At 39.2% G+C, this 25,062-nt stretch overlaps 1 protein-coding gene across 1 annotated transcript; it reads right to left on the bottom strand.

Annotated features, from left to right (window-relative positions):
- Nucleotides 1-7,313: 7,313 nt before the first annotated feature.
- On the bottom strand, nt 7,314-24,716 carry NQO1 (NAD(P)H quinone dehydrogenase 1). Its single transcript, XM_012540399.3, has 6 exons — nt 24,522-24,716; nt 19,772-19,936; nt 19,542-19,672; nt 13,029-13,142; nt 10,882-10,983; nt 7,314-8,796 (listed from the first exon to the last, which is right to left on the bottom strand). The coding sequence occupies exons 1-6, from the start codon at nt 24,526-24,528 to the stop codon at nt 8,491-8,493; spliced, it is 825 nt and encodes a 274-aa protein (XP_012395853.2). The 5' UTR covers nt 24,529-24,716; the 3' UTR covers nt 7,314-8,490.
- Nucleotides 24,717-25,062: the final 346 nt, after the last annotated feature.

Raw genomic sequence — 25,062 nt, 5'->3', positions numbered from 1 at the left:
AAGCATGGATGCCTAAGTCCCCTAGAATAAGATCAGGAAAAAGGAAGATAGTTTCTCAGGTGCTAAATTCCTAATAAAGGAGGAAGAAAAAATTGGTCACTGGTAGACAACAACTTCCATGATTTAAACGGGAGAGAAAAGTTTAACTGGAAAAAAAAGTTTTTAATTGAATGAACTTGAAAGAAGGAGATATTGCTGAGTGATGGGTCCAGCACAGAACAGAAGGAGAATCTGGAAATACAACTGAGAAGCAAGCAGCATTCCAGTTCTATGCTGAGTGTTGGCAAGGATGATTAGGGTTGTTGAGTCATCTGGGGGACCTCAAGTCTCAGTGAAAGCAAGTTGCTGGTAAAAATATGAATGAAACAACAAAATCACGTGAAATCACAAAAATGTTAAGAAGAAACTGAAGAAAGGTCCAACAGCAAATAAAAGAATTATGCCAGAATGGTATCATGAGAATCTAGTAAAGAGAGGACATTATGAAGGAGGGGATAGTTAACAGTGTCAAAATTTCAAAAAGATTTAGAACAGAAACTGATAAAGAGGCATTAGATTTTAAAATTGGGAATGTCAGGAGCCTTGAAAGAAGTCATCATCAGCTGAGCAATAGGGTCAGAACCTTGATGGCAAAGGGTTGAGAAATAATGAGCATATGAACATGTGCAATTAGATAGGTTTTCATTTCTCCTGCAGGTTTGGCACTAAAAAAGAGAAGAGATATAGAAGGATAATTTTAAGGAAATCAAAATTTCAAGTAAAAATTTTTTTTAGCATGTGTATGTTTTTATGTAGCAGGGAGTCAGTGTATAAAATATATAAAGAGATTCACAAGCCACATTATAAATCAAATCAAGTAGTCAAGCCAACAAGCATTTATTAAGTGCCTACTGTGTTCCAAACATTGTACTAAGCAATGGGGATAGAAGAAAAAAAGGCAAATCTTGAGATCACTGCTCTTGAGAAATCTAATAGGAAATACAACATGAAAGTAACTATGTACAAAGAAAATGGAAGATAAACTAAACTGGAAATAATCACAGAGGAAAGGCATAAACATGCAGGGGAACAGAGAAAGGCTTCTTGCAGAAAGTGGAATTTTAGTTGAGACTTGAAAGAAGCTAGGAGACAGAAGTGGGGAAGGAGAGAATTCCAGGTAATTTAATTCCAGCCCCCCCCCCAAAAGTTAACCACCTAAATTTAAAATTAAAATGACTAGAATTATCTATGTATATACACTATTGTTAATGCTGAACATATTGTGATAAGCATACATATATATGTATATTTTATCTTGTGATACTAGTTTATGGTAATATGAAGCCACCACAATTGTCAAGATATTTAATAACTAAGCATTTAGAACATGAAGACAAATCTCTACCATTTTCAGTGATGTTTAATCATATAATACTCCATTTTGTTGATCAGTCATTTTCAGTTGCATCCGACTCTTCATGAACCCATCTTGGCAAAGATTTTCTTGGCAAAGATACTGGAGTGGTCCGCCATTTTCTTTTCCAGCTCATTTTACAGATGAGGAAACTGAGGCAAACAGGGTGATGTGAGTTGTTCTGGGTCACATAGCTAGTGAGTGTCTGAGGCCAGATTGGAACTCAGGAAGATGAGTCCTTCTGACTCCAACTCCAGCACTTCATCCAATATGCCACCAAGCTGTTCTAATTACTTCAGTTAGTACTTTACAAATGATAATGCTAATTGTTTAAAAGTCCCTACAACAGATTCAGAACCAGACCTTTAAGTCATTGTATCACAGTGATAAAACCAAAGTTTTAAAAAATAATGAAGCATATTTAGTTACAAGTTTATTCTTGATTAAAAAAATAATATTACTAATGTTTTACTGACAATAAAAAGGATGGATATTGGACAGTAAGTGGGAGTTTCTTCCATTTCCAATTGATAGTATGATTCATATAGCCTCCAAAATCTCACAGAGCTAAGAAGCCACTAAGTTAAGAATTTTATAAGATAAGACCTTATTGGTTTTCTCTATCTATGTGCCTCTCTGTTTGTGCTCCACTCTTCCCACAGATTCTGTATTTGTGAAATATGTCCCAGGTTTACAAGGGAGGAATGTTTTATAGGATTACTCTTACTATGCCATCTTAGTAAATGCCTTTTGCTTCAGACTTATTGTATCTACTGTTTGATTATTGCTTAAGTGAGCAAGGTAAGCTCACCTAGCGGGGCTTGGAAGCACTAGTTTAAGGGGTGGGCATTCACAGAATACCTTGGTACCTATGAAGATCATCATGAGACCCCTGAGAGACCCAATTTGAAAACCTAAGAGTGCAAAAAACATTCATAAATGCTTTTTGACTGTTGACTGACTGATTGAAAATGCATTCTTGGGAAAAAGTAGTACTAGATCACTGAAAGTTAAGCCCTAGAGACCTACACAAACCTATTTAGTTTTTAAATACTCTAGTTTTTCAGTTTAAAAAGGTCAAGATTTCCTACTATATCCAGACCATTGCCAGTTGTCTTTTTCTTTTTTCTCTCTGTTGTATTTTATTTTTTTCAAATTTCATATGAAGATAGTTTTCAACATTCATTTCTGTAAGATTTTGTGTTCCAAACTTTTTCTCCTTCCCTCTCTCCCTTACCTCCCTGCTACCCCCCATGACAGTAAGCAATCTGATATGGGTTATACATGTACTGTCATTTTAAATATATTTCCATATTAGTCATGTTGTAAAATAAAAATAAGAACAAAAGGGAAAAACCATAAAAAAGAAAAAACAAACAAAAAAGTGAAATAATGTGCTTCAATCAGAATTCAGTCTCCATAATTCTCTCTCTGGATGCAGATGGTGCTTTCTAGTCCAAATCTATTGGAATTGTCCTGCATTGCCTCTGCTGAGAAGAGTTGATTATCAAAAAATCTTGCTGTTATTGTGTATTGTGTTATTGTGTTCTCTTGGTTCTTCTACTCACTTCACTTAGCATTAGTTCATGTACGTTTTTCCAGGGTTTTCTGAATCCAGCCTGCTAATCATTTCTTATAGAAAAATAATATTCCCCTACCTGCTATCTAGGGGAGGGGATGAGAGGAGAAGGAGGGGAAAAGTTGGAACAGAAGGTTTTGCAAGGGTCAATGCTGAAAAATTACCCGTGCATATATCTTGTAAATAAAAAGATATAATAATAGAAAAAGGAAAAATAATATTCCATGACATTCATATACCATAATTCATTCAGCCATTCCCCAGTTGATGAGCATCTCCTCAGTTTCCAGTTTCTTGCCACTACAAAAAGAGCTGCCACATACATTTTTGCACACATAGCTCCTTTCCCCCTTTTTATTGTCTCTTTGGAATACAGACTCAGTAGAGACACTTCTGGATCAAAAGGTTCGATAGCCCTTTTGCAATATAAATTGTATTGACCAATATGTTGCCACTGGACTCTGAAAACTCTGGAGGAGACATTGGGACTGATGCCTTTGCAAAACCCTGCCTCACTTAAATCCAATTCACTTGCCACTTTGGACCTTCCCCTCCTGATGTCATCAATCTTCTTCGAGAATGAAGAATGAACAACAACAAACTCTAATTTCTATAAAGTCAAGCAAGATCTACTCCTCCCGTACTTTACCGTTTCATTATTCCATTTTGGGATAAAATAACGATTAGCTATGATTAAGCAAAAGATTTTTTTTGCTTGATTTTATTTCATCCAACAGCTTCATCCCTGGCTCAGTTGCAGCAAATATAACCCCATGTTTTTGTAGATTTGAATTTTATTTACTTGACAATTACTTCATTTACTCAGTTTAATATTTGTTTACTTTTATAAATGTATTTAACTATTTGAGAATTATTTGCAAGATGAAAATGAGATTGAAGGTGGTAGATGTACATCTTCTAACACTGAAATGTTTGTCCCTCTGCCATTGAAGTTGGAGATAATAGAGTGTGAAGGTTAGTATTTGTTCCATAAGGCAAGTATCATTTAACAGTTTCCTCATCTGTAAAGGGAGAGGCTGGGAGGAGATGATCTTAACTCATCTGGATTTAAATCCTCTGTTCCTAGGGTCTCTAACTCTACCCCATCATTCATCACCGCAGCTTGCTCAGTTAGCTCCTTAAAAACCTCAAGTTCTAGGCAACAGCTTCGTGTTTTTCTACAACAAATCACAAGAGGGCAGCCTTGCGTGGATTCTAGGACTAAGACAAAGACTGTCCCACAATTTAAACGGTAAATCAGAAGGGTTACATAATGACTCTCCATTGTTAATAGACACTTGATGTCGCAGTTTCATTACCAAATTTTAGGAATTCAGCAGAAAGGGGATATACATGACCATAGGGTGAGATATGCCATTGTCAGACAAGATCAATGTGTCCAAATGGTTTCCTTAATTTAGGATTATAGATTTAAAACTCTAAGGATCAAAAATTCTAAAATTTATGGATTTTAAAACTCTAACTCTAGTTCAACCCCTTTGTTTTACAGATGGGAAAAGTAAGGCTAAAAGGAGTTAGGTCCCTGCCTAAGTCAAGTGGAAAGATTACTAGAACCAAAATTCCAACCCTGATCCTCCCAGAGCCCCACTGCAGAGGATTCTGTCATAAGAGATGGTTAGGGGGGAGAAAAGAAAGGATTTCTTTGGGGTAAGCCTGGGAATGGCAGTAATAGGGTAAAATATCAAGATCTTTAATTTTTTTTTAAGATTTAAAGAGTCAAAATATAGTTCAAAAAGTATGTTGTTTGATAGTGGATAGGGAGAACTCCCACAGGATAATAATATGTATTTTATCTTAATATAGAACAAATAAATTCCATTCTACTTGATTGGTCCTATGGGAAAAAAATCTTACAATTTCTTGTTCTTATTTTACAAAGGTAGAAACAGGCTTGAAGCTACACAATATACTAGAAAGAACCCTGGATTTGGAGTCAGAGGCTCTGAGTTTGAATCTCAACTTTGCTATTTACTGTCTGTGTGACTTTAGCCAAATGTCTTACCCTCTCCGAGTCCCTGTTTTCTCATCTCCCAGTGCTGCACATATGAAAGTAAGGCCCCAAAGTGGTTGCCTTGCCCAAGGTTCTATAGCTAGCAAGGAAAGAAGCCGCCAGGACTAGACCCTGGGTCTCCTAGCAATGCCTTTTGACTAATCCACTGCCACATTGAAAGAGATGATAAAAAAGATCCATTTTGGGTAAGACAAGCCTTTAGGTTTCTTAGGTAACCAACACTTTAATATAATGGATAAAAGCTTCTTTCTTCTGCTTACAGTTGTTATTTGTCCTTTTTTAGACTCTTCATGACTCCATTTGGAGTTTTCTTGGCCGAAATATTGAGATGGTTTGCCATGGTTTTTTTCTCCAGCTCATTTGACAAATGAGGAAACTGAAACAAACAGGGCCTGCCCAGGGTGACGTGGTCAGTGAGCATCTAAGCTAGATTTGAGTTCAGGAAGATGAATACTCCTGATCCCAGGCTGCTTCACTGCTCACTTCACCATCTCTACTTACAATGGGGACCGCTAAGTTATATACTACGACCACTGGTCCTCTCTCAGTTGGGTGTTCTTCACCCCCCACATACACACTATTCTTCATCAGAGTTTTTCTTAGTGTAAAGAAGTTGATCCTCCAATGAATCATGGGATTAATCTCAGGAAAGGACCCTTTAGATGTAACATTGAAAAGGGAGAGGGACTCGGTATGACAGCTTCAATGGGATGAAAGTTTCAAATGGAGATTTTTTTTTGCATGATAAAGATATGAGCATAGTTGTGGCAGCAAGGGAAAAGCCAGTGTAAAGATTCACAGGACGAATTACAAAACAAGTCAAGCCAGCAAGTATTTACTAAGGGCTCCTAGTGCTGCAGGCACTATGTGTACTCAGGGATCCAAAGAAAGGTATGGAGTCCTGATTGGTTGAAAGCCATACTATTGGGATGAATGCCATATTATTCTCCCTTCTAAGGGGGAAGGAGTTAAAAGCTATTACAAAGACACTGTGTCCATCAAATAATCTTTTTTATTTGATTGATGGAAGATGGAAACTTACTCAAACTGACCGGCACATGGCCTTATGAGAGTCCTATTAAGTTGAAAACCATAACAAGGATATGGTAACCAGATGCAAACTATAGCAAGACTAACAAGGACACAGCAACCAGAATACAACCTTCACTGTGTTTATCACATAATCTTGAAGGTCTCACTCACCCAAGGTGCTGTCATGTCACCCAAGCCCTAGACCCAGGTCCAAAATTAGAACTGCTTATTAAGCATGATGTAAATCTCCAATGATACATGTAATGACACTTTGCAGCTCCTCCTCCCTTTGTTCTATAATTACCATGAAATTCATGTTCCTTTTTTTTTCCTCATAGCAAATTTCTAGTAAGTGATTAATGGAAGACACAGGCACAATGCAAGTATTTAAGAGCTTACTGTTTTCGATCTAAATATGGAGTCATTCAATATTCCAAATCATTGGGTGAATTGGCACTTGGGCTGATCATTTGTCTGCTACTTGGATGTATGTATATGTTTGTACAAAATAAAGGCCCTTAAGTGTTTCAAAATAATGTAATTTCAAAATAATTGGGAACTAAGTAGTTAAGTGCCCTCCCAAGTTTTTTTTATTATAACTGGAGTAAAGTCAGCCTCTTATAAGTATATTCATTTGTGTAACTATTGAGCCTAGAAGTGGAGAGTTTCTACCTGCAAGAGTGTTATTACCTATGCTTTCATGTATGAGTGAATCTTCAACAGCACCTGATCCTCCTAAAGGAATTGGGATCAGAATAGAAAAATTTGAGAAAGCAACAAGATTAGATAATCCTATATGTCAAATGTTAGTGATTTTAGTAGGACATGTAAAGACCTAACTTTGAGATCCAGCCCCTGCATTAAAGGGAAAGGAGACAGTTAAGTAAGCAAAAGGGAAATATAAGAGGTGAAGAACCAAATTAAAAAAAAAAAAGATCTTAAGAAATTATAGTTTAAAATCTAGAGTAAAAGAAGATAAAACTATGGAGAACATATTAAAATAGATGGAATTAAAATATCTAAGATATCTAAATAATGATAAAGATCTCCAAGTATTGTGAAACAAAGGAAATTAGACAGAGGACTCTGTGAATGGAACTGCAGTAGAATGGTCCCACATGGCTTAAGAGGGGAAAAGAACCTTGAAAGACAAAATAAAAGGGAATAAATAGAAAAATTTAGGCCCTTCACAGTCAAAATAATTAGGAAAGTAGAAAAATCTGAATCCATCATGGTGAGTTTTTCCAAAGAAGCAAAAGAGAGAGCAATTGATTAAGAATGAATATATATTTGAGTGAAGAACAATTTAGAAAAAATAACCTAAGAAAAACAGTGACATTAAATTTATACATAATCACCATACACACTAAATACGAGATATGTAAAAAAGAACTGAGGGATCATAAACCTCTGAAAAGAGTATGACATATACCATAATGCAAGAAAGAATACAAGAATTCTACACAGAATTTCTCAATATAAAAAAGAAAGCACCAATAAACGAATCCACAGAATCACTTTCCAAGAAAACAAATAAACAAACAAACCTATCCTGTACGTGGCATTTAAATTAAGCGATCCATTTCTGAGGGCAAGTAACAAATTCTACAAACAACCAAAAGACTTTCTGACCTACAGAAAATGAAATTCAAATACTCTGTAACAATTAAAAACCACAGAAGGGAATGGAATATTATATTCTGAAAAACAAAGGAGCCAAAGATACAAATCAAAATGACATTTTGTAAACCTGAATCTAATTATCAATGAAAAAAGGATGGATGTTGAATAAAACAGAAACATTTGAAGGGTGAGGGAGGGAATCTGAAAACCCTGAATCACAAATACAATGAAACTTAAAAGTCATAGCTCCTGTTAAATAGGTTAGAATCTACCATCATGTTTACATAAATCAGGTAAATACCTTGGAGGTTTTGAAACACAAATGGTTTGATGATAGGATTTTAGACACAAGTATATGTAGCAAAAAAAAAAAAAAAAGGTCTGCCTAGTCTTGCTTTTTCTTGGTACCATTCATTTGCTGGAGGCTAGCTGCTTTTTAAATTAAGGAAAAAACTCATGTGATTAAACTTTTTTTAATTGTAAAATACATTCACAATGTTCTGCTTGGTAGAAATTCCAACTCTCATTCTGCAACATTAAAAAGTTCACTTAATCTCACCTTATAGGTAAACTACCAAGTAATGAAAATAATTAGGAACTACATCAGGATCAGTCAACTTAATATAGAAAAGAAAGCACCATGGGACAATCTTAGATCCCACTGAAGTGAAGAACTCAAATACAAAAAGTAACTAGAAGTGCCACTGAACTTTTGTCTTCACTCGATCCCCAAAAATATATGAGGGGAGAGCCCTGAAGAGCCAGGTCAAGGAGACTAAAAATTAAAAGTTCATTAGACAAATTTTTAGGAGAATTTAGTTTTAGGGTGTCCTATTTCTTGGCCTTGATCTGGTTGTCAGTTGGGATGCTTTTGCCAAAGTGGTGGCCAACAGAAAGTCCAACTTTCTTCTTTTCTTGTTCTTCCTGCACTTCTTTTTTTAGCAAGAATCCCGCCTGAAAGTTCAGATCAAAGTAGTTGCTTGGAGCAAAGGATAGAGGCTTCTCTTCCCAGATGGTTGCCAAGCGCTTCTTCCATTTGTCCAGAATCTGAAGCCGTTCGTCTGCTGGAGTGTGCCCGATGCTGTAGACGAGCTGAGGCTCCAGGACTTGGAAACCACAGAAGTACAGAATGCCGCTCTAGAATACAGAAGACATGGAGGTGAGTCAGAGAATGCATGGGGAAGCACGCAGCTTTCCAGAACGCGGGCAACTGAGCCGCCTGAGAAATGACCTAGGAAATCACGGCTACTTAGAGCCTGGCTTCCACTGGCGGACACCGACTGACCGACCCTGATGACTTAGTGCCCCGACACAAGGTGATGAGTTGCAGAGCGGACACCAAGCTTCCCTGGGAAGGAATTTCCTTACTGCGAGTTCCCTAGACCAGTGAAATGACGGGGTCAGTCCAGGAGAATGGATTCTAAAGAGACAGAAGAGAGAGACACAGAGAGACATGGAGAAATAGAGAGGCAGAGACACAGAAAGAGACAAATGGAGCGAGACACAGAGCGACTGAGAAAGATAAACAGAAGGAAATAGAGGAGCAGAGACACAGAAAGAGACAGAGATAGGGAGAAAGATAGAGACAGAGAGACAGAGACAGAGACAGAGATAAAGACAGAGAGATAGAAGCAGAGACACAGAAAGAGACAGAAATGGGGGAAAGAAAGACATATACAGAGACAGAGACTGAGAGATAAACAGAGAGATAAAGAGAGATGGAGAGGCAGAACAAAAAGAGACAGAAGTGGGGAAAGAGGGACACAGAGAGACAGAGAGACAGCCACAGAGAGATAGAGACAGAGACTGAGAGAAACAGAGAAGATAGGACTAAAGAGGCAGAGACATAGATAGAAACAGAGAGAGAGAAACAGACACACCCAGATATTAGGGAAAAGAAAAAAGAGGAGAGGGAGAGGGAGAGACAGAAACAAAGAGACAGAAAGAGAGATTGGGTCAGAGATAAAGAACTGAACTACAGATTTAATTGGGATAGGGAATTTCTAGTGAGAAAACACCCTCTAAGAAAGCAAAATTGCCCTGTTCATGCTTGAGTCCATGAGAGTTGAAAGACTTGGCCAGTTACATAGCACGTGCTATCACTGCTAGACCTTGAGCAAAAAAGAGATCAAAGAAATTGAAAAAGGGCTTCTATGCGCCAAATACTTATAGCAACTGTTTTCGTAGTCCAGGCCAACTGAGAGATTTCTCCGAGAGATCCCTCTCTGGACACTCACCCCGCCAAATGACTGGAGAAGCTACAAAAGCTGGGGGACATTGTACGACAGAAGAGAGCCACTCCTTTGGCTCCTTGCTAAGCTTAGGGAAGCACCCAACCCCAGGCATCCCAAGGGGCATTTCATGGTTGTCGCCCTAAATAACAACCATGTGTGTTCTGAGAGGGCCACAAGGCTGACACTTCTCTTAAAAAAATGGCGGCTTGGTTCGCTCATGGTTATGGAGGGAGGCAGAGACATTGGCGCAGATAGCAGAATCCACTAAGAAGGGTGCGGGTGATGCAGAGGAAGTGAGCAAGAAGGATTTCCACTGGTCAGAAACACTTCTGGGAATGAGAACCGCCCTGTTTCTGACTTTGGTCTGGGGGCAGGCATCTGGACCTGTGACTTCATCTTCAGAGGGATGGAAAAGCCATCCTTGAGGAACCCCTGGCAACTCATCTCTAACTTCCCTTGTCTGGAGCCCTGACAAACTAGCGTAAGCACTTATCGTTTTCAGAGTTGACATCCCGCTTCGGACACCTACACACATGGGGCAAAATGGCTTCGCATTCCTCAGCCTCCATTTCTTCATCTGCAAAATGGGGGATAATCTCAGCTGTCTCATGGGGTTGTGGTGAGATGACGCACGCAAAGTACTCTGCAGAGCTTAGAATGCTATGGCAGCTCTCACTGCATTTGTCAGAGGTGGCTTTGGAAACCTGGTTTTTTCAACTCTCCAAGGCCAGCCCTGACCCTGCTTCCCCTCAGAAGGTTACGTGGTCAGAGTCGCCAGAGGGCCATGAAGAGGAAATGGGGTCTTTGTATAAGTAGATCAGGGAAGACACACAACTGGCACTGAAGGGGTTGTTGGTGAAGGAGGAGTGACAGTCCCATGCTGGGAGTTCTCCGCGATGTCCCCTGCCATATGTCACTCTGCCTCTCCACAATAGAGCTTCCAGAGAAGGTTCATCTATTAACCCAAAATACACTGAAAATACGGTACCTGGATTGGCCAGAGAAGGACGTTCATGTCCCCATGGACGCCGAGCAGTGAATACATGGAGCCAGCCCCTCCAGTGGTAAGGGAGAGCATGGCCTTCTTGTTCTGGGGAAGAAAAACTTCATTATTCTCCGACCTCAGAGAGGCGATGCTGATGGTGACAGGAGATTAATGAGGTAGCTCCTGGGAAATGACTGCATCATCCTGCCCTATGGGCTGTTTATACAGCTCAATGCTGGGGCACCTCCACCCTACTGAGTGAGGATGACTCTGCAGAAATGGTGACAGAGGAAATGGAAAACAGGTGGGATGCGGATGGAGAGGGGACAGTTCCATTTGTGGGAAGGTGACAGTTGCGGGCAAGAATGTTGTTTGGTGAGTGAATGCAGGAGGAAAAGGGAGCCCTCAATCTTGAATTAACGGAGGCTGCTACCTCCAATGATGGTGCTACAAAATGAATAAGATCTAAAACAGTGCTCTCTAAAGTCGGGTGACTTTCTAATTGGTTTCCCCTCTCCAATTAATATCCCCAAAGGTCTAAGTTACTCTCCTACTCAATCAACATCAGCGACTCCCTATAGACTGTAGAATCAAATATTACTTCACTTTTATTTAGTCCTTTTAGAAATTTCCTTAGTTATATAAAGTTTTATAATACACATAATTTATACATTTAATAATGTAATATACATATAATAATATCATTTACACATTTAATAATGTAAATTACTTATACAACATATAATGTGAATATAATGATGAGCATAGAAATACATAGAAATATATGTATAAATTTATACATGTCATATATCACAGACATATTTATACATGGCAGATATATCATATATCATGCGATATGAATATATGCACCCCTGAATTTTAATGATGAGGTACTTTATAAAAATTTTTTTCCAGAGTTGCGGGGCAATTATGTCTTTATGCTTGTTTCTCTAAGACCCCATGGGATAAAAAGGAAACTGGGGACAAAAACATTTGAGATAACTGAGATAAAAACTACACTATAAGATCCATAAGGTCAGGGGCTATATCTTCTCTAAACTCAATGTCTCCTCTATTATGTGCCCAATATTATTCACACATTCAAACATTTAGTAGGTGTCTATTCAATAAATGTTGAATGGATGTATTTATTCTCTTAATAAATGTTTGTTAAGTGCATAAATGAGTCAATCAACAAAAAAATTTATTAAGTACTGACTGTATACTAGGAACTATTCCAAGAACTGGAGATGGAAAGGCACAAATGAAACAGCTCTTGCTCTTGCAGAGCTTCTGTTGTGCTGAGGGACGCAACGTATACATATATAGGAAGATATAGAATAAATAAAAATTCAGCATAAGGGAGTTAAGACCAATAAAAAAGAATGATTTAGCAACCTGTTGAATATGAGGGACAAGGACAAATAAGGAGCTGGGGATGACTCTGAGGTCCCAGCGGTCAAGTATTTACAATTTTAATTTGGTAAGTGCCTTTCTGAGGAGAGGAGCTTTCTCTGGCTTGCCCTTGTATGCCCGGAGGCTGGCCATCCATGAACAGAGGCTGTGGTTAAGTGTGCTGAGGACCTGGCTAGCCCATGCTCTCCGCCTACCCGTAGGTCTACCAAAGCCCACTAAGTGCTTAACTAATTACTGTTTATTGCATTGAATTGAAATACGTGCCCAGTGTACACCATGCTGCTGATCAAGATAAAGGGCTTGATGGAGGCTGTCTCAATTAAAATGACTCAGACTCTAGAATTTGGTCTTGAGGACCCATCTTGGTCATTAAGGAAAAGAAACCACATGATTATTTTGTAATGGCCTCTGACCAGTCCCCAACAAACCATTTCAATAATAGGAACCTTGGACCTAGAGATACTTAAAATTGATGACAAAGGAGAATATAGATTTTCTTCTCTTACATTGTTTGCAGCCCGAAGGATAAATATCACATTACCTGAAAATGGCTACACATGCAGGGACAGATGTTCCCTTCACCTCCTGTTTTTTCTCTCCCCCTGACTAATTTCCAGCACTTTCTAAATATCCTCCCAAAGATATGGGAGTTGATTCCGATCCCGGATGAGTTTTGAACCCAGACTACAGCTGAAATCCAAACTACTTCAAGAAAGTCAGCCCCGGCCACCTACCTTAAAGGGTCCCTTGTCATACATGGTTGCATATGAATATGCAAATTCTCCAGTGAAAACTCTTTCAAACCAACCCTTTAGGATAGCAGGCAGCCCGAACCACTGCATTGGAAACTGAAAGACAAAAGAGAAGAAGAAATTGGTTAGTAGGTTTTTGGTGGTGTTTTGGATTGTTTTTTTTTTTTTTTTTTTTTCCTTTTTGGCTAAGCAATAGTAATGGTTTAGGGCTGCAAAGGATCTTAGAGACCATCTACACCAACTGTCTCATGGCCTAGTAAATGTCCAAGGCAGGATTTTAGTGTAGATTTTTTTTTTATTCTGGGAAAAGGCAGCAGGGAGGCTCCAATGACTGCAATTAAAGGGTCAAATTCAGTCTCTGATCAATGTGACCTGAGGAAATCACCTCATCTGTCTGAGCCTCAGGTTCTATATTGTAACATAAAGGTACAGAATGGATGTTCTCTGAGATTCCTTCCATGTTTAGAACTATGACTCCAGGCCTGGAACTCATAATATTCCCCAGTGCCAGATTAAAATGTAATTGGGAGGGGCAGCTAGGTGGCCTATAATGGATACAGCACCCTCCCTGGAGTCAGGAGGACCTGAGTTCCAATTGGACCTCAGATACTTAGCACTTATAGCTGAGTGACCTGAGGCAAGTTACTTAACCCCAATTGCCTCATTTAAAAAAAAAAATTAAATAAAATGTAATTGGGAAATGTTTAACAAAAATAAAATAAAAATATAGTATAGCATAGAAGATGTGAATTTGAGACTTCTCTAAGTTAATATGCTAGGATCTATTTCTATATGAGCTCGATATCTCTCTGTTCTACATTTATGCTGCATTAGGGATGTTGCTGGGGCGGGGGATTTCCCAACTTCTGCAGAGTAACTTGTCTTCTCCGGCCTCCTAGATCCCTTTCTTTTTTGACTGGAATAAACCACTTTTTAAAATGCAAACTGTTGGTCACATTATCTTTCCCATTATTGTCCAGGGATTGAAATGGGTGGGTGTGAATGACTATACCCAAGGTTTGCTAAAGTATCCCCTTTAATGGCAAATTGAGGTAGAAATGGTTAAGGTAGAATTTACTTTCATATATTATGCCCCAGTTAATATTTTCCCAGGCTTAGGGCTACAGGAATAAATATGATGATTGGAAGGCACTTCCTCCTTATAAACCACAGGCTCTCACTGACTCCGGCAAACAGAAATGCTCACAAAGCAAGCCACTCAATTGACTTGGGGCTGGCTCAGGCATTTCTTCGTGAAAGAAAATCTTTGTAGCCGGCTGTTTGGTTTCTAATCCTTGCTGAACTATGACATAATTGGAGTAAAGAATAAAATACTGTAGCCAGCCCACAGCCAATCGCGGCTGACTCTGTGGCTCCATTTGGGGCTTTCTTGGCAGAGACACTGGAGAGGTTTGCCATTTCCTTCTCCAGCTCATTTTATAGTTGAGGAAACTGAGGCAGACGGTGAAGTAACTTGCCCAGGGTCATATAATCAGTGTCTGAGGAAGCATCTGAACATAGATCTCTGATTCTGGGACCATAGTGCATTCTCTATGTACTATGACACCACCTAGCTGCCCTGGAGTAAAGAATAAATGTCCTCATTTGTCCTGCATGAATGTAGGAATGGATTAGGACAAATATGATAAATACAGAGAAGCCCAGGAAGACTTAACATGAACTGAAGAAGAGCGAAATGAGCAGGGCCAAGAGAACAACATATTCAATGACTACAACAGGGCAAATGGAAGGAACAATCCCCACCACAAAACATCTCAAAATGAATGTTGCAAAACTGCAAAGAACATTTGGGTCTGAAGAAGATGCATGAAAAGACATCTTTCCTCTTTTGCAGAGAGATTTCCAAACACAGAGCACTGCATAAATTGTCTATATTTTTTTAAAGTCTTCATCATTTTTGCTGGATTCCCTCCTCTCCCTTTTTTTCTTTTTCTTTTCTCCTTTATAAAAAAAATATAAAGGATGTTCTCTGAGAAGGAAAGGAAGTAGACTTATAGGGAGAAATTTAGGTAATGTAAAAACAAAAGATTTCAGTGTTTTTTTAAAAATAGATGATGGGAAAAATTGAACTTTAAGAAATATCTCTCAACTTTTGGACTTGATCAAATAGTGTATGCCCATCAAAGAAACGGCTCAGGCAGCTTAGAGTCAGGAAATGGCTCTTGTTAGGGATGGGGGGTCTGATGCTGAAAATTCATAATCTGTAGATATCATTAGTGTTTTTTTTTAATGAGTTCAGCTCAGTTAAATTCAGCTATCAATATTATTAGTAACATATCTAAAGATCAATCAGTCTTTGGCAGTGTACCTCAGATTAAATCCAATGTGAAACATTTTTTAAAATGACTAATATCTAGCATTTAGATCATGCTTTAAGGTTTACAAAGTACTTTACAAATATTATCTCACTTTATCCTCCCAACTACTCTGGCAGGTAGATGCAATTATGTCCTATTTTATAGATGAGGAAACTGAGGCAAACTTGTTCATGGTCACAAGCTAATAATAGTGAAAGAAAATGAATAAATGAATAGCTAATAATAAGTCTCTAGGTCTAGGATTTTATCCATTATACCATCCTTCAGAATCTTTTATCTTTTCTGTAGCTTGAAAGTGCTTAAATCATGTCATATCATTTAAGGAAAAACCAATCCATGCATAGTAGGGGGAAACCACAAACCAAAACAACTTTTTTCTTAGAAAAATAGGTTTCCTGTAAGCCTAATGTTTTCTGGGCTCTATGATGGTTCAATTGAAGGTTGCTTCTAAAAATTATTTAATATATTCAGACTTGCAAGATGCAACTCCAAACTTGTCAACTCATGTTTAGAACAAACTTTTGGTTCCCTGGGAGAATTTTTCAAGTAGTCACCCAGGCACTATTGTAGACAATAACTGAGATCTAGACATAAACAGGAGGAAAAGGGTTAGTTAACTCTTACCACAACATTAGGAAATGATGGAAAATCTGGAGGGCAAAATCACATTGTTGTTCATCTTCTATTCTAGAAAAGAACCAATGACGTCAGGGAGTTGATACCATGAACATACAAGTGAACTGGATTTAAGTGAAGGAAGACTGTCACCAGCCTCTTTCTCTTCTGGGTCCAATGGCCAGATATAGATCAAGATGACTGAAGATGGCCCTGGAAACAGTGGGAAACATTGGCCTTTTTAAACTAAGGTCTCCCCAGGTCTCAGTTTGTCTGAAGCAACACCCGTTCAGTGATTTAAAGCTAGGGAAGAAATGAAACTAAAGATGGACTAGTTTGACTACTCAAAAAAATAAATAAATAAAATCAAACCGGGAAGGGACAACCTTCGGGGTTTTTGGCTAGAACAAAAAAAATTGCTTTTTGCATTCCCTCTAAGCCATCAAAACCCAAATAATGATTAAGAGAGGCATGGAATGGGACTGGATTATTGGCTGATCAGTGAGAACCAGAATGATTTTAGGTTTAAAGGCAGAATCAGGTAGCTCCATTTTTATCAAAGCCTGATTTTTCAGGCTCTATTTCAAGAAATCACAAATGAAAACCATATGAGACAAAAGAATTAATTGTCCCAGTTTAAAAACAAAACAAAACAAACAAACAACGATAGAAAAAATTGAATAGTAGAAAAAGCCTCTGGGCAGTCCAAAATGTCTTGTGGGAGACTTGGACCTAAAAGCTACCATGGCAACCTTGGCGAATCTGAACAAAGTGGATTAATCAAATGAAGAAGGGTGAACTGCCAGCTCAGTATGAGTCAGCAATGTGAGGCGGCAGCCAGAAAAGCCAGTGAGATGTTGGACTACTGGAATAAAGAAACCTCACAGAATCTGTTTCTTCTTTGAAGATGCATCTCAAGCATCATATTCTCCTTGTAGCCTTTCCTTGCTTTCCTAAACGAAATGATATTTGACTATTTTGTCTACATGTGTATTTATTTATTTCATATTTATTCATATTTATTCTGAATGAGTTCTATGATTTGATGTTTCTCTCTTTGGAATATAAGCACATTGTGAGCAGGAATTATTTAATTCTTTGTACTTGCATCTCCAGAGACAAGCACAGTACCTAGCACACACTAGGACACTCTGAGCTGATCAGAGCCAATCTGGAGTACTGTGTTCCCATTTCCAAGTCAAACAGGCTTTTTCAATGGAGGTTTTCAGGCAGGATGCCCATTTGTGGGATGTTATGAAGGAGATCCTTGCTAAGATCTGAGTTAGATTGAATGGCCCAGATCTCTTCTAATCCTGACATTCTGTGATTCTGTGGAGACTGACCATGTGGCATGGATATATATAATAGGCTTCAGAGCAAGGCAAAGAACGAGAAGGCAGTGGTCTCCCGCAGTCTGCTCTATGGTTAAAAGACCTGGAAATGCCTTAGAGAGCATTAATCTTCCAGAAAAGATCAAATAATATATTTGAAGAAATGCTTAGCACAGTGTCTAACTACAGGGGTCCTCAAACTTTTTAAACAGGAGGCCAGTTCACTGTCCCTCAGACTGTTGGAGAGCCGGACTATAGTAAAAACAAAATCTTTGTTTTATGGGCCTTTAAATAAAGAAACTTCATAACTCTGGGTGAGGAAGATAATCATCCTCAGCCGCTGCATCTGGCCCACGGGCCGTAGTTCGAGGACCCCTGATCGCTTAAATAAATTCCCTTCCCTTTTCTGAAGAAGTTTTGCCAAAGTCTTCTCTGGTCTATTCTCAATCTCAAAAAGCAAAACCAGACCAATAATACGGAGTCATCGAGTATAGTCTTGTTAGCCCAAAGGACAGATTTACTGGCTGGGCCATGATTAGGATGTTCTCCCAGCTCTAGCAGAAGGCAAGACTTCAGGGAGAAGTATTATGAAGCCCTATTGAATGAGAAAGCAACTTGATGATGCAATAGAATGGAGTCAGGAAGGCTCATTTTCCCAAGTTCAAATCTGGCTTCAGATACTTACTAGCTGTGGGATCCTGTTTGTCTCAGTTTACATACATATATTATACACATAGACACACCTCTATATAAAGTATGTTATATATTATGTGTGTGTATAGACATGATCAATGTAGGAATTGTTTTAGCATGATTATATGTGTTTATAAGAAGGGTTTTTAGTTTTCTTGCTTTCTCAATGTGGGAAGGATTTTGGAGTGAAGGCATATCTTTGAAAATAAAATAAAATGGTGCTCTATCGAAATGGATAGAGCGCCAGCCATTAAGTCAGGAGGACCCTAGTTCAAATCTGACCTCAGACACTTAACATTTCCCAGCTGTGTGACCCTGGGCAAGTCATTTAACCCCAATTGCCCCAGCAAACAACAAACAAAAAACATGAGTAAAAAAATAGGTTGCCATCCACAAAATTATATGATGATCAATTCTGTTGGATGTGGCCCTCTTCAACAATGAGATGATTCAAACCCAGATCCAATTTTTCAGGAATGAAGAAAGCCATCTACACCCAGAGAGGACTGTGGGAACTGAGTGTGAACCACAACATAGTATTTTTACTCTTTCTGTTGTTGTTTGCTTGCATTTTTGTTTTCTTTCTCAGGTGTTTTTTTCTTTCTAGATCCGATTTTTCTTGTGCAGCAAGATAACTGTATAAATATGTATACATATATTGGATTTAACATACATTTAAACATATTTAACATTTTGGGGACTACCTGCCATCTAGGGAAGGGGATGGGGGGAAGGAGGGAAAAATTTGGAACAGAAGTTTTTGCAAGGGTCAATGTTGAAAAATTGCCCATGCATATGTTTTGTCAATAAAAAGCTATGATAATAAAAAAATTTTTTTTAAATAAGTTGCCAGCAGGTTGTTAATCTGCTTCAGTGAATGGAATTTTCATGCCAGAAGTTCTTGCTCATACCAAAAAAAACAACAAAAAAAACCCTCAAGTTATCCACTAAACTACACTATCTTAGGGCAGCTAGATAGTGCAGTCAGCCTGAGACACTTAGTAGCTGTGTGAACCCGGCCACGTCACTTAACCCTGGTGCCTCAGTTTCCTCATCAATAAAATGAACTGGAAAAGACAATGGCAAACTACTTGAGTATCTTTGCCAAGAAAACCCCAAATGAGGTCATGAAGAGTTAGACACAGTTGAAATGACCGAACAACAGTACACACTACTTCAACTACGTACTTCCCAGGGTTTTTGGGAGCATCCAATGAAGATGCGACATGTTATTGCAATCTTCAAAGGATTATACAAATATCAGCAGTTACGATTACATGATCACATTTAACTTGAAATCACTTAACTTGAAATCACTTATATATCTACAACCTCATTCTCCCCTCACAAAGGGGCTCTGAGGTAGATGAGGTAGGTGGAATCGGTCCCATTTTATAGAAGAAGAGCCTGAAGAAAGATGGAATGGGGCTCACTGAAGATCATACAGATAATGAAAAAAAAGCTTGACATTAATGGGAGATGCCAGTCATACCGCTTCCCTTCCCCGAGTCCGATACCTGAAATATCACAAGATCTGCATCTTTCACCTTCTTCTGTTCAGCGACAATATCTGAGCTCAGCCGCCCCTCCTTATAAGCCTGAACAGATTCAACTGGATACTTAAAATTGTCAGGGTCCTTTAGATCACCTGAAGAAGGAAGGAAGAGGGGAATGAGAAATAGGTGCCATCCTGGAGATAGTACTGGGTCCAGAGAACCAGGCCCAAGGAGAACAGGAGATCAAATACCTGTGATGTCCTTCCTGGAGATTAATGGATTAAAATTCAAGGCATACAGGTCCGACACTGTCACGTGCCAGCCTTGCTTCTTTAGAGCCTCCTCAGCAGCTTCTTTCATAGCATAGTTGAAGGATGTCTTCTCCGAGTGAGCCAGAACTATCAGTGCTCTCCTGGCTGTAAGAGACATCACAGGAAACAGAAACAATGAGTGATGAGGCTGTATGTTGTCACCTTGTTTATTTAACTTTAATGCAGGATACAGCATAGAAATGCCAGGCTAGATGAATCAAAAGCTAGAGTTCAGGCTGCTGGAGAAATATCGACAATCTCGGATGTACAGATAATATCATGCTAATGGTACAAAGTGAAGAAGAAATAAGAAGCTTGTTGATGAGGGTCTAAGAGGAGTGTAAAAGCTGGCTTGAAACTTAACATCCAAAAATATATGATGCTGGCAACTGGTCCCATCAATTCCTGGCAAATAGAGGGAAAAATAATGGAAGCAGTGTCAGATTTTATGTTCTTGGGTTCCAAGATCACTGCAGATGGCGACTATAGCCATGAAATTAAAAGACATTTGTTCTTTAGAGGGAAAGTTATGGCAAATCTAGACAGTGTACTAAAGCAGAGACATCACCTTGCTGACAAAAGTTTGTATATTCAAAGTTGTCATTTTTCCAATAACAATTTATGGCTGTGAGAGTTGGAAAGCCAAGTGCTGCAGAATCAATGCCTTCAAATTATAATACAGAAGATAATTCTCAGTCTCTTGGACATCAAGAGATCAAATCAGTTAATATTTAGAGAAATTAATTCAGCTTATTCATTGGGAGGTCAAATACTGAAGCTGAAAATGAAATACTTTAGCCACATAATGAGAAAATGGGAAAAGATGCTAATGTTGGAAAAGATGGAAAGCAAAAAGAGAAAGGGATAGCAGAGGTTGGGAAGGTTAAATCATGGAAACAGTAAGTATGAACTTGAACAGACTTTAAGAGACAGTGTGGGAGAAAAGGGTTCTCTGAGGTTAGGAAGAGTTGAACACAACTGAATGACTGAACAATGGCAACACAATATGAAAAATCTTGAAGAATTTCAGATAATCTGCTTGGGTTACAGGGTCATAGATTCAAAGTTGGGAAAAACCTTAGAAACCAGACTTTATCTCTTATTTTACAGATGGGAAATGAGACCCACTAAGAAGTGATGTTCTCTGGATCACACGGCTAATCAATCAGTGACTGGGGCAGCATTTGAATTCAAATCTCAGAGGTTCCAAGTTCAGCATTCCCTCCACTGAATTTTAAAAACATTTAAGTTCAGAGGATTTTTAAATTCCTTAAAAAAAAAACCAGGGGGACAAAAGAAGGAAGGGCAAGACTTAGGAAAGGGAAATTGTCTTTGACTGCCAAAATGATCTGCAACTCCTTCTCCAACTCACCTTCTTTAATCTTGCAATTATAAAGGAAATGCAGGAATGTTATGCCTAGTAGTTATTTATTTTCATAGTAGTCATGTTTAGAGTTTCTTGTACAGTTTAATTTGCAACGGGATGAACAGTTATTGTTCTTTATTCCACTGGCTTATTTTTATTCTTTAATAATAAATCTTCCAAAATATATTCTATATTGCAAAAAGAAAATAAAATAGGATTTCCCCTCCTCATTGACTAAATTAGAAACAGGTAGATCCATTATTGGCCAGAAAGAAAAAGAAGAGACAAATCATTATTCAAATTATTTAATCATTTCATTTGAGCTTAAATCTTGTTTCTATCTTTCTCTGATCCTGTTTCTCTGTCTCTGTGTATGCATATGCATGTGTATGTATGTATGTGTGTGTGTGTGTGTGTGTGTGTCAAAGTAAAGTAATATCCAGAAATAGTGAGCATTAATAGTTGCTGGGGAGGGGAGGATTAGAAAAGATTTCTTGTTGAAACAAGTACTGGAATGAACCTCTGAAAGAAGCTGGGGATTCTAATAAGGTAAGTAAGGAAGAAACACATTCAAGAAATGCAGGATAATTTTATCTATTTTTAAACTGTGGGTCTCAGTGCCATGTGGGGTCAGGTTACTGAATGTGGGAGATCATGAAATTATAATTTATTATCAGTATATGCTTGATTTGTATACCTGTATATCTGGGGTCACATAAACATTTCTAGGGCAAAAAGAGGTCGCAAGAGGAAAAAGTTTAATAAGCCCCGTCTTAAGAGTCTCCAGTCAGTCAATAAGCATTTATTAAATTCCTACTACATACTAAGCCACTAGAGATACAAAAAAAAACAGTCCCTGGTCTCACAGTAGTCTAAAGGGAGAAATATGTAAACTCCTATGAACAAACAAGATACATACAGGGTGAAAGGGAAGCAATTAACAGAAAGAATTAGATCGATAGGAAAAGGTTTTAGCTGGGGCTTGAAGGAAGCAGGAAACAGAGATGAGAAGGGACAGCATTTCAAGCATGGGAGACAACCAATGAAAATGACCAGAGCAGGGAGATGGAGTCTTGTTCAAGGATCGATAAAGAGTTCAGTATCCCGAGATCGGATGGTTTCCGGGAGAAAGGTGTAAGAAGACTGGTAGTTAGGAGTTTGTGAAGGGAACATGATTTTATATTTGATTTGGAGGAGACAGGGAGCCACTGGAGTTCACTAAATGGGAGTGGCAAGTGACATGGGCTGATCTGTGCTTTGGGAAGATTAATGTGACACCTGAGTGAAAGACAGACTGAATGGGGAAAGACTTGAGGCAAGGAGACCAATCGGCAGATCACTGCAATTGTTCCACGAGATGTTACAAAGTAAAATCCAAGACTTGGCAATGGCTGGGTATGGAAAGTGAGGGAGAGCATTGGAAATTGAGGATGGCACCTAGGGTTCGAGCCTTCATGATTGGGAGGAGGATGGGGGCCTGGACAGTAAGAGGGAAGTTACAGAGAAGGGAGGGCTGGAGCAGTGGTCAACAGGAGGACAATGAATTCAGTTAGGGGCTTGTTGAGTTTAAGATATCTACAGGATCCCCAAACCAGGAAATTGCCACAACCCCAAAGCAGCACAGCAAGAAGATGAGGAAGAGGCAACTGACCCACAAAATTAGCAGAGCAATCATCAACAAAAACATTTGGTACTGGTAAAGAAATAAGCAATATCTGAAACAACCGGTAAATGGCCAAATAAATGGTGACGTGAATATTATGTCAAATTGTGCAGAAAAAGAAACGCGAGGAACATGAGAAGACAGATGTGAGCTAAACAGAGTCAGAAGAATGAGGCAAATAATGATTACTAATGATGAAGATGATAAATAAAAAAAAAAAAAAACCATTGATACAAAGGAAGCCAGACTGAAAAACTGCAACAATCTGGTGGAGTTGTGAACGAATCCAACCATTCTGGAGAGTAGTTTGGAACTATGCTCAAAAAGTTATCAAACTGTGCATACCCTTTGATCCAGCAGTGTTACTACTAGGCTTATATCCCAAAGAGATCATAAAGAAGGGAAAGGGACCTGTATGTGCACGAATGTTTGTGGCAGCCCTGTTTGTAGTGGCTAAAAACTGGAAACTGAGTGGATGCCCATCATTGGAGAATGGCTGAATAAATTGTGGTATATGAAAATTATGGAATATTACTGTTCTGTAAGAAATGACCAACAGGATAATTTCAGAAAGGCCTGGAGAGACTTACACGAACTGATGCTGAGTGAAATGAGCAGGACCAGGAGATCATTATATACTTCAACAATAATACTGTATGAGGATGTATTCTGATGGACGTGGCCATCCTCAGCAACGAGATCAACCAAATCATTTCCAATGGAGCAGTAATGAACTGAACCAGCTATGCCCAGAGAAAGAACTCTGGGAGATGACTAAAAACCATTACATTGAATTCCCAATCCCTATATTTATGCCCACCTGCATTTTTGATTTCCTTCACAAGCTAATTGTACAATATTTCAGAGTCTGATTCTTTTTGTACAGCAAAATAACGGTTTGGTCATGTATACTTATTGTGTATCTAATTTATATTTTAATGTATTTAACATCTACTGGTCATCCTGCCATCTAGGGGAGGGGGTGGGGGGTAAGAGGTGAAAAATTGGAACAAGAGGTTTGGCAATTGTTAATACTGTAAAGTTACCCATGCATATAACCTGTAAATAAAAGGCTATTAAATTTAAAAAAAAAAAAAAGTTAAATTGTATTCCAATGGAGTTGTGATGGAGAGAGCCATCTGCACCCAGAGAGAGGACGGAGGGAACACAATATAGTATTTTCACTCTTTTTGTTGTTATTTGCTTGCTTTTTTTTCCTCATTTTTTTTCCTTTTTGATCTGATCTTTCGTGTGCAGAGTGATAATTGTGGAAATATGTATAGAAGAATTGCATGTTTAACAATATGGAATTACTTGCGGTCTAAGGAAGAGAATGGGGGAAGGGAAAGAGAAAAAGTATTGGGGTCACAAGGTTTTGCATTTGGATCACAAGGTTTTGCAAGGGCGAATGCTGAAAACTCTATGGTGAATTTTGAAAACAAAAAGCTTATTAAAACAAAAAGAAAAGAGAAAGAAAGGTTACGGAGGCCAGAGTGACAGACTTAACTCGTGCCAGGCTGGGGGGCGGGCGGAGGGGAAGGGCCCAGTCTCCCTGGGCACACTTTGGGGAAGGACGGGTCCCTTCCAGGTCTCAACCCACCCAGGGGACCATCTGTCCGGGCCAGGACCGGGTAGGGACGGGAGCATAGGGAGTCACTCACCAGCCATCACTCCTGCAGGGCGGGGCGAAGAGAGCGCCTAGAGACTCTCCGATTGGCCGAAGGAGCAGGGCCAGAACCCGGGCTGGGCGGAGAGCGGAGTCTACACTAGGCACTTGGAAGCTGGAAGCGGAGGCAGGCCCTTTATAGTGGCGCTCCGGGGGCCCGCCAGAGGGGAGAGAGCGGCCGCGGGGAGGAGCCGGCGGCTGCCCAGCGAATTCGCGAGCCTTTCGTGGGCGGGGTTACTGGGGGACCGAGAGGGGAGGAAGGGGAGAGGGAGGAAAAAAGAAAGGAAGGGGGAAAGGATGAGGAGGGGGGAAAGGGAAGGGGGAGAAGAGAGAAAGGGGAAAGGGACAGAGAGAGGGGAAAAGAGAAGGGAGAGGAGAAAGGAAGGGGAAAGGGACAGAGAGAGGGGAAAAGAGAAGGGAGAGGAGAAAGGAAGGGGAAAGGGACAGAGAGAGGGGAAAAGAGAAGGGAGAGGAGAAAGGAAGGGGAAAGGGACAGAGAGAGGGGAAAAGAGAAGGGAAAAGAGAAAGGAAGGGGA

The sequence above is a fragment of the Sarcophilus harrisii genome, chromosome 2 (genome assembly GCF_902635505.1).
Source record: "Sarcophilus harrisii chromosome 2, mSarHar1.11, whole genome shotgun sequence".
NCBI classification, from domain to species: Eukaryota; Metazoa; Chordata; class Mammalia; order Dasyuromorphia; family Dasyuridae; genus Sarcophilus; species Sarcophilus harrisii.
The sequence above is the reverse complement of the archived record's forward strand: the minus strand, read 5'-3'. Positions and strand labels throughout refer to the sequence as shown.

Bases quoted from the DNA above. Each gene is read 5' to 3' on its own strand.
- NQO1 (XM_012540399.3), bottom strand. The intron at 13,143-19,541 runs GTATCGGACTCG...TTTGTCTTTCAG, and splicing joins CAGATCTTGTGATATTTCAG to TTTCCAATGCAGTGGTTCGG. The intron at 8,797-10,881 runs GTACCGTATTTT...TCTGTATTCTAG, and splicing joins TCCTTCTCTGGCCAATCCAG to AGCGGCATTCTGTACTTCTG.